The sequence below is a fragment of the Poecilia mexicana genome, unplaced genomic scaffold, assembly GCF_051168715.1.
Source record: "Poecilia mexicana isolate PSO_F unplaced genomic scaffold, ASM5116871v1 scaffold_19, whole genome shotgun sequence".
NCBI classification, from domain to species: Eukaryota; Metazoa; Chordata; class Actinopteri; order Cyprinodontiformes; family Poeciliidae; genus Poecilia; species Poecilia mexicana.
In genome coordinates this window covers 1,216,856-1,227,257 of record NW_028263388.1, presented here as the reverse complement: position 1 = coordinate 1,227,257, position 10,402 = coordinate 1,216,856, and the positions used below count along the sequence as shown (strand labels likewise).

Sequence of the window (10,402 nt, the reverse complement as noted above, 5' to 3'; positions counted from 1 at the left end):
TAAATTTATTGAAACGTGCAGAAAACAGTGCTTTTAAATTATTTCACTGTTGAGAATGGAAATCCTAATCGATGAATCATAATTTGTATTGACACATGGAGCATAAAATCAGCCAACAAAAGCATTCAGACTTATTTTATTCACTTTCAGCGCTGAAAGGAGACACTTTTACCATTACATCTTTCTAAAAGTCTGCAGGTCTGAGGAGGAGGAGGAGGGCAGCTGATGATATGGACTGAAGACGCTCCTTGAAATCACACCATGTCTCTGTGGCCTGATGAGTATGGTTCCGTTTTCTGAGAAATGGACCTTAGAGTCTAACAGAATCAAAAACGTAACTCTACAATGGGCCCTTTGTCTAAGCGTGACTCTTTCTCGACCTGGTAAAGCGTCTCAACACCTAAAACAGTTTTGTACTTTTTTATGAGATTCTCTCCTGGTTTCTCTCAGATCTTCAGATGATTTTTTAACAGCAGAAGTTTAATTCAAGGCTACTTTAAGACAGATATTTAGCTAGCAGGCTAAGTATCTAACTTGCTAGCTAAGTTAGCAAGTTAACACTTTACTAGCTCAGCTAAACGCTTACCTTGCAAGTTAGGCACTTAGGAAGTTAAATATTTAGATAAAAATATGCAGTGAGAAGCTAAGTCAGTGTGTTTTTTAAACTAAATGTTCACAACAAAAAGGTATAGAGGGTTGAAGACATTATACAGTGGAGTACTGTGGTTTATTTAGCTTCCTAGTTAGATACATTAACTAAATACTTTGTTAAATATTTAATCAGGAAGCGAAGTATCTAACTTCCTTCCTAAATATTTAGCCAGAAACGGCATAGTAAGTTTGCAGCAAAGATAACAAAACTAAGTATTTAGTTAGCAAGTTAAGTAAGTATATTTAGTTAAGCTAAATGTTGTGTTTAGGTGAACCTTTCCTGGAGTCGTTGCAGTTGGTGAATGTTTCTGATTGCGTAAGCTCTGGATGTGCTGCTGCTTTAAGAACATCCGGGCATCTCTGGCTGTCTGCGGATGACATCATTGATATTGTGAGCGGTGTAAACTGAGAGCGGACTGGGTGTGAGGCGCAGCCACGCAGCGGAGAATCAGCGACTTTTAGGCTTTGATTTATATTTTATTTCTCTGACTTTCCTGTAAAATGCAGTGAAGTCGAAGCGCCGCAGCGGGAGGGACGGAGAGGCAGCGCGGCGTGCGGGCTGCGCGTTCAGGTCACGCATCTCTGAGGGTATGATCCGTCCCGGACTCCGTCGGCGCGCCGCTGTCCATGGTCCTGACTGAGACGGAGCGACCACAGAGCCGGTGAGCAGGTTCTGGAGGTTCTGGGTCGTGTTGGGCTGCAGGGCGCGGTTGGGATCCGATGCTGCGGCCGCGGCCGTCGCTATCTGGGGCAGATGCGTGAAGCGTCCCGCCTTGTTGTGGCTCCTGGCGGAATATCTGCTCGGATGCGTTAGAGGCGGCTCATTTTCATGCGTTTGGATGCGGGCTGTGGGTTTCTGGTGGAGCGGGAGGTCCGGCTTCCCTCCCTGCAGCGGCAGGACGGATCAGTTACACAACTCAGCCCGTCCTGCTCCGATCTCACTCATCCAGCATCAACACGGCGGAGAAAACGGCGATAATTTAGGTCATTTAGTCTGTTATTAGAGGGAGAAAGGATTTAATCCTTCAATATCTTCACCATATGATGCTAAATATTTACAAACTATGAATTATTTGCTAACTATTTAGCTCAGACCTAAATATTTAGTTAGGAAGTTAAATATTTAGTTCAAGACTAAAGTCAGCTAAGTATTTGGCTGTGGTAAATATTAACAGCCTAAATATTTAGCTATCTTGTTAGATTTTTAGTTAGCAAATTAAATGTTTACTGTTGAACTTTAACATTTATGGACAAATGAATGAAATGAATCCTGTTTCTTTTTCTCTCTTCTGACAAATAAACCAAAATGCTGCTGATCGTTTTTCTGCGGCTCCCGTCAGGAACTGACTGTTTCCTGAGTTTCCTGCTGCCGCTGCGGCTCTCGGTGCCTCTGCGGTTCAGTCGTGTCGGTTCTCTTCGTTCCTCCTGGTTCGGTTCTCTTCGTTCCTCCTGGTTCCCTGACCCAGCCTCATCTTCATCACTGCTTTTACTTCCTCCTCTTCCTCGTCTCCTCCAGTTTTCTGTGCGCTCATGACACAGCAGAGTTTCTTTTTCCTGCAGCTTTGCACCACTTTGTGTTTGCTGTATTGATCAGCGGTGACTGACTGACTGACGGGTTGTGTTGTGTCCCAGAGAGGTGAAGCGCTCCGGAGCGATGGAGTTACGCGTTGGGAACAAATATCGCCTCGGGAGGAAGATAGGGAGCGGGTCCTTTGGAGACATCTACCTGGGTGAGAATCACAGCTTCCTTGGTTTACTCACACACTTCTCAGGTTTTTGTTTCATTTTTTTACAGTACTATACTCAGACCTCCTTTTTTTCAATCTGAAAAGTGTGGTGTGCATTTTGTATTCAGCTGTATCAGGTTTTAAGTTAGAGTTAGATCTGAACTTTGACTAGGCCCTACTGTAAGGTGCGTTCTGTGACTTGAGGGGGTTGAGGCTACTGCTAATATATTATAATAATAATATATCCTTGCTAGCTAGCATAGGTATATTAGCAGCTAACAGGAAAATTGGGTTCTGGTTCCTGCAGTGGAAAAAGAGGGAGGAGAAAAACTAATGTAGCTAAAATGACAGCTAGCAATGGTCAAAGTTTAGCTGTTGTGCTAATTCCTGCATATTTACACTGCCATGAATTGTAATGTTGATTAATGTGCACTGTGCTAATTAAATCAGATAAATTAAATTAAGCTAGCTTTTTGTGTCTGTTGTGATTTAAGTGTAAATTTATGGCCAGTCGGTTGGACGATGTTCATCATCACCTTTTTGTTCATCCTTACGATGCTTCATTCATTCTGTGCTAAAAGGTTTGGCACTACGGGCGGAAGACTGTTTCTCTTTTACCTAAAGGTTTTAAAAAGTCTTAAATCTGAATTGATGAAGCCCTGTCTCTGTCTGTCTGTCTGTCTGTCTGTCTGTCTGTCCATCAGGTTCAAACATCGCTACAGGAGAGGAAGTCGCCATAAAGCTGGAATGTGTGAAGACCAAACATCCGCAGCTCCACATTGAGAGCAAGTTCTACAAAATGATGCAGGGAGGAGGTGAGGCTTCCAGATGACATGAGTTTAAACGGATCCAGTTTCCCAACGCTCCGATGTTTTCCCTCCAGTGGGAATTCCCTCCATCAAGTGGTGCGGCGCCGAGGGAGACTACAACGTCATGGTGATGGAGCTGCTGGGGCCCAGCTTGGAGGATTTGTTTAACTTCTGCTCCCGCAAATTCAGCCTGAAGACCGTCCTGTTGCTGGCCGATCAGATGGTGAGAGAGAACGACAGACAGATCGGCTGGCCACGTCCGGGTTTTATGTTTCTGGGACTGGCTAACGTTATCGTTGTATAGTTTGGCATTTGAGAGGCTACAGTTAGCATTGGAAAGCCTACTCTTTGCATGGGAAAGGCTACCGTTAGCTTTGGATAGGCTAGTGTTAGCATTCGATAGGCTACCGTTAGCTTTGGATAGGCTAGTGGTAGCATTCGATAGGCTACCGTCAGCTTTGGATAGGCTAATGTTAGCATTCGATAGGCTACCGTTAGCTTAGGATAGGCTAGTGTTGACATTTGATAGGCTATTGTTAGCTTTGGATAGGCTAGTGGTAGCATTCGATAGGCTACCGTCAGCTTTTGATAGGCTAATGTTAGCATTCGATAGGCTACCGTTAGCTTTGGATAGGCTAGTGTTAGCATTCGATAGGCTATCGTTAGCTTTGGATAGGCTAGTGTTAGCATTCGATAGGCTATCGTTAGCTTTGGATAGGCTGGTTACTCACAACTCTTACTTTTTTTAAAACAGAAAATGGTTGGCCTGGATGTCTGTAAGTGACAAACACTGAAATATTTTTAATCACTTTACTGAAATGCGACGTGACATAAAATATAAACTGTATAATACAGAAGATGAAGTTGGCTTCAGGCTGAATACACTAATGTTATTTAATTTTCACAAATCAAATAAAGGTTTAACAAATCACAAACTAGGTTTTAAATGTAGTCTATGTTTGAAGAGTCTTAAAGGTTTTACATTTTACCAAATTAAAATGACTCAGTTTAGTGAAACATTCGGTGGAATCGCCATTTTTCCGTTTGCTGAATCGAAGTGGCACAACGGTCTGAAGTTTGGCACTAAGACTCACACTCAGGCCGAGCACAACAGAGACGGAAACGTTTGGGTTCTGACTCGTTCCAACGCCGGGTCGACCTTTCCTCCCAGATCAGCCGGATCGAATACATCCACTCCAAGAACTTCATCCACCGAGACGTGAAACCCGACAACTTCCTGATGGGCCTCGGGAAGAAGGGCAACCTGGTCTACATCATCGACTTCGGCCTGGCCAAGAAGTACCGAGACGCTCGAACGCACCAGCACATCCCCTACCGCGAGAACAAGAACCTGACTGGGACGGCGCGATACGCCTCCATCAACACCCACCTGGGCATCGGTAAGTTTCCCCGCAGCTCTCCGGTCTCACCGCGCCGCCGCCGCCGCTTCACGCCGGTGAGCTTTCCTCCACAGAGCAGTCGAGACGAGACGACCTGGAGTCTCTGGGTTACGTCCTCATGTACTTCAACCTGGGTTCGCTGCCCTGGCAAGGACTCAAGGCTGCCACCAAGAGGCAGAAGTACGAACGCATCAGTGAAAAGAAAATGTCCACCCCTATTGAGTTGCTCTGCAAAGGATACCCCTGTGAGTGGGATGTCAGAGGAGAAATGCGTCATTTTGAAACGGTTTGTCCTTGAGATCCTCATCATTCCTTCCTGTCTCCGCCAGCCGAGTTCTCTACCTACCTGAACCTTTGTCGCTCTCTGCGGTTCGACGACAAGCCCGACTACTCGTACCTGAGGCAGCTCTTCAGGAACCTTTTCCACAGGCAGGGCTTCTCCTACGACTACGTCTTCGACTGGAACATGCTGAAGTTTGTGAGTTTCTTGTTTTTCTCTCTATATGTTAAGGAAACATCTTCCAGAGAACTTTGGCTCGTTCAAATGGATCCGTTTTCTCCAGATTGGACACCTTTCTTTGTACGTTATGCCACCGTTTTCAGCCTTCAGTGACAGCTCCACATGTTCCAACTCTTTCCAAAACGCATCATCCAGAGATGCATCTCAGGTCCACAAAGTTACATCCAAACTGAACCTTTCCCTCTGGGTTCTGTCCACCATGTTTGACTATGAGGTATTTGCGGTGATACTGTGTGCCGTGTTGAATCCTCTTCTTCGTCCGTGTCAGGGTTCCAGCAGGACAGCAGAGGACGGGGAGCGAGAGAGGAGAGAGGGGAAGGAAGGGGAGGACCGAGCCGGCGCGGGTCAGAGAGGAGCCGGAGGCCGAGCCCTGCCTCCAGGCCCGAACCCTTGTGCCGCCAACCGAGTCCGGAACGAGCCAGAGACAGCTCCTTCCAACCAGGCGTCGCGTGGAGCCCAGCCATCAGGTCAGGAGGATTTTGGGTAGAACACCGTCAGACGAGGTTCAGTTTCTGACCGCTGTCTGCTGCGCGCAGGCAACCGGTCGCCTCAGGCGGGCCGGGCCGAGAGAGCCGAGAGAGAAAGGAAGGTGGCCATGAGGCTCCACCGCGGTGCCCCCGCCAACGTCTCGTCCTCTGACCTTACTGCACGCCTCGACCAGTCACGCATCACTGCCTCACAGGTAGGACGCCTGGGATGGAGACCCCATCTTTAGCCAAGGACCGGCCTCAGCTAGCCTGTTGGGTCCATTGGTGTTTGGACTGTTAGGGTGATGGTCTGGTAGACTCGGTTCTGGAACCAGAACATCTGCTCCACCTCCAGCTGTTGTGGCTCTGAGTCAAACCAACCTGTTCCCCTCCTGGCCTGTGGGGGCGCTGCACCAAGAACCACTGAAGGAAACGACACAAAAACCTCTGAAGACACTGAGAGCAACTTCCTTCTTCACCAGAAACAAGATGGAGGCGTCAGATTTTAGTGTTGGAGGATTTCTCTTTAGGCTAAAGACCAGGAGCCATTTCTGCTGCTAGCGCTAGGCTAGCACGTTAGCTTTGGTTGTATTTACCCAGAATGCCCTGCTCTGTAGTCCACTTCCTGCTTCTGGAGCGGTCTCTGGTCCGCTTGGCGTTCACATTCAAACCAAACCAGAGTTCAGTTCAACTGAACCCAGACCGAGGTTTGGAGGACCAGAGGTCAGAGGTCATAGTTTAGTTAGAGTTCACACCTCACCAACCGGACCGGACTTTGACTAGGCAGATGGACTGAAGTTGGATTAAAGTGGACCAGGCAGAGCTGAAGGCTGAATGCAGCCTTAAAAAATTATTTGAAGATTTATATTGACTCTGTTTTCCTCTAATTCAGAAAAGGGTTTAATATTAACTGATGATAAGAGGAAAGAAACAGATGAAGAAAGGAACGAGTGAAGAAAATATTCAACAAGAAGAAAATTTAATCAGGAACTTTTATCACCAAGAATCTGTTTCCTGTATATCTACAGATGTTGGGTCGTCTTTGAACAGCATTTTATGAAAAAATAATATTCATTTCTTGTTTGACCAGAGAATGGATGAAGAACCTTTATGTTCGTGTTCTCAGATGATCTGAGGGCCTGCAGGTTTTTAGCATCTGAGCTGCTTTAAGCTCCTCTCTTCTCCTCCATGTAGGTCAGTGTGCCGTTTGAACATCTGGCAAAGTGACTTTCTGCTGGCGGCTGCAGGTCAGAAACACAGAAACACCTTCACAGCATCGATCATCTGTTCATGGTGGAAACATGGCAGCAGCTGCTTGTAGGTTAGCCTTCAGTCAGACTCAGCTTTCCTTTCACTGACTGACAGGATGAGGCTTTAGCCGTTCTGCTAGAAGTATTCACACCCTTTAACTCTTTCACTTGCTGACGTATTAAAACTCAAACTTTATTGGTTTTTATTGGGACTTTTAAGGCAGCCGACAGGCACAGGCAGCGAAACGCGCCGCAAACACAGGAATGATGTAAACTTCAAAACATGAATGAAAAAAGAAAAATACTGCAGATAAAAAAATGCTGCAAGCGCAGAAAATAGAAGTAAAAACCTACAATGAAGAAAACAGATGCAAAACAAAATTAGCTGGAGCTAACGCTAATCTGTTAAACAGAAAAATGATGGAAGCTAATTGTAAACTCCTAAAAATTAGCAGACGCTAACTCCGAATTACTAAGCACATAAAAATTGTTGAAACTAAAACTAAACTGCTGAACACATTTAAAAATGATAAAGTCTCTAAAACAAATTTATCCTTCAAAAAAAGGTTTAGTTGAGACCAAATCAGCAACCTGAAGACTTTACCACCCAGGCTTTATGAGAAAAACAATAACACAAATGGAAATTATTGGTTTTGTTTTAACTCATCATGTGATTAATTGATTTATTGCTAATTCTGACAAGTCTAGCCGGGAATTAATTTAAAAATATATCTGCAGTGCAAAAACACAAAATCTATCAAGTAATTTTGGTTTAATGCAAAAGACTGGAAATAAAACAAAACAAGAAACTTTTCATGGAGATGTTGAAGCTTGTTTTAGATAAATTATTCCTTAATATTGATGAAAAAGTTCTAGTTGCTGTTACCTAGCAACCCCTGCTAAGCCCAGCCCGTTACCTAGCAACCCATGCCAAGCCCAGCCTGTTACCTAGCAACCCAGTTCTAGTTCCACTGGCAGATTATTTCACTTAGAACAAAACATATTTCCCATATTATGAGTGAAATAATCTCCCAATAAAGCTAGAGCTACTTCATCAATGGTAAAGAATTACTGACTTAAAACAAGTTCCTATATCTTGATGAAAAGTTATTTGTATTGTTTTATTTCAACTGAACTAAAATATTTGTATTAGAAACTAAACAAAAATAAGATTTTTGTATTTGCAGTTTTTGGCCAAGTTAGGAGACTGTACAACTTTTAGACCCTTTTTCAAAAGTTTTTAATTAAAACATTGCTTGTAAATTTTCTGCTGAGCATGTAAAGAAAATAATGTAAAAAACAAACAACAACTATTTAGCATTTTTAACTGAAGGATAAATAAATGCCTTTTGGCCGCTGAGTTCTCTCAGCTGCCACTGAGAACGTTTTGTGACGTTTCTTCGTTTTGTCTCCCATCATGTAGCAACCGAAGGGCATCGAACCCCCTGACTTTCAAATCCAAATCGAACGAATGAAGGCATGAATGGTGAGGGAGGCGGCGGGCGAGCGAGGACCCAGAGCGTCTGTCCGTGTGTCTGCCGGTGGGAGCGTGAGCCAAAGCCTGATGGGAAACCAGTGGAAGGAGGAGAACCTCCAGCTGAACCAGTTTGGGCTTCGTTTCAGCGCTGGTATCGGGAGCTAGGCGCTAAACTTTGCTCCTTTTCACCTTCACATCAACACTGAGGCTCAATTTGCACAAAAAAACAGAATGAAAACAGTGCACAAAAAGGACTAAAATTACACAACTGTGATTTATACGTGTAGTCGATCAAAAAAGATCAATTTGCTTTTGTTTGAGAGCTAAATCTGCAGCTTCTGTTATTTATTCTGATCTGAAGTTGAAGCCAGATATTTACATACTCTGTATAGAACGACACAACCTTTATTCTCACACTCTGAGGGTCATTTTCCTGTTTTACCCCAGTTGGGGCTAACCGTATTTCTATTAGTTAAATGTCAGATTTATCAGGAAGACAATATTTCTTTATTTCCTCTTAACTCGGATCAGAACTTCTCAGGATGGTTTGCTGGAGTCAGTCCAAACCTTTCAGTTTTTCCTCCATCAGACTCGACTCTGACCCCCATTAAAATGTTTAATCCAGTTGATTTCAAGGTCTTTAATTAATTAGTCAATTTAATCAAGAACTAACAATAAAATCTCAATTCAAAACCCCGATCATTCATGGAGCTTCTTTAGAAATATGGATTGTGGATGCTAACATTAGCACTAGCACTGTTTAGCATTAAGATGCTATCTCAGGCTAGCATAGCTTTGCCGTTAGGCCGCCTCCTTTCAACAACAGTAGTCTTTTCCAGCGTCTAATCAGATTAAAGCAGAAATTAGCCAGAGAAGAAGCTTCATCCTCCTTCACTCTTCTCTGTGCGTCACATTTACGGGCGTACCAGAAACGCATGAAAACAAAGGTTCCTAAAAAAAAGATTCATTAAAACTTTTACTGCGATTGATTGAAATGAACGTGTTAAAGTTCCTGTGATGTTTGTCTCTGTGTCTGTTGACAAACTGTAAATTGTCTTTTTATGTTTCTTTTTTAGCGATGGCTTCCTCATCTCTGAGCGGCCTTCATCAGGAAACTGAGATATTTTCAAACAGGTTTAGTTTTTGGTGCTGTTTTACGCCACACTGCAAAAACACAAAATCTACCAAGTATTTTTTTCTAGTTTTTACTGCAAGCATCTTATTACACCTGAAACAAGACAAAACTAACTTGCAACACAGCAAATAATTCCTTTATACTAATGAAAAAGCTTCAGTTTCACTGGTCAAATCTCATAAACTTGGTTTATGAATGTTTAAATTCAAAGAAATTCTTTATAAGTTGTTTAAAATGCTGATATCTATCAAACCGGAATGATTGATGTAATCCTTACTGACCTAAAACAGGAAAAGTCAGAACCATTTTACACAGAGGATTAATATCTGGTTTCAACCTGCAGCCTTGGAAGGTAAATCAAAAGTTTTGGTCTCAGTAGGATCAGAGGAAAAGAGTGAATGTGAGAAAATCTGCAGTGAAAAAGTTTCTGCTTTTGGAAAGTCTCCATCTTTGTTCGTGTTCTTGTGTCATGCTTCTGTTTCGCCTTCAGCTTTGCTTTAAGGACTCAGAGGAAATGTCCGGATCAGGAAGACGATTATCGTATGAAGTTAATCGAATGTGAGCAAGTGGACGTGTACAGCAGTAGGAGTGTAGATACGACTCGGCAGAATGTGACAGAAAGCTTATTTTTCTTTGATCAACCTTTAGAGTCTGAGACAGAAAGGAACAACTGACAACTGTTTTCCTGTTTCCTGCTTCGGTTTTATGACTATATTGGTGTTTATTTTCAGATTCAATAAAAGTATACGCAGCTTACCCAGACTCCTGGTCTTGTTTCACGGGTAAGAATGGCCTAGTAAAAGTCCAGACCTAAATCCTCCATCCAGTCTGACTGAGCTCAAGCAGTTAGAGATGTAAATAAGTTGCAGCAACAACTACAGTGGATGGAGGTGAGCCCTTCAACAAAATGATTCCTAAAAATACATCCACACTGGTTTTTCTACTTGACATTTAAAGCTCATTTTT

The 10,402-nt window shown here is 43.4% G+C and overlaps 1 protein-coding gene across 1 annotated transcript; it reads left to right on the top strand.

Moving 5' to 3' along the window:
• Window positions 1-955: 955 nt before the first annotated feature.
• Window positions 956-10,192, top strand: csnk1e (casein kinase 1, epsilon). Its single transcript, XM_015000207.2, has 11 exons — window positions 956-1,313; window positions 2,284-2,381; window positions 3,083-3,193; window positions 3,262-3,410; window positions 4,359-4,587; window positions 4,662-4,832; window positions 4,917-5,065; window positions 5,376-5,574; window positions 5,644-5,789; window positions 6,769-6,821; window positions 8,248-10,192. The coding sequence occupies exons 1-10, from the start codon at window positions 1,279-1,281 to the stop codon at window positions 6,799-6,801; spliced, it is 1,320 nt and encodes a 439-aa protein (XP_014855693.2). The 5' UTR covers window positions 956-1,278; the 3' UTR covers window positions 6,802-6,821; window positions 8,248-10,192.
• The last annotated feature ends 210 nt before the right edge of the window (window positions 10,193-10,402 follow it).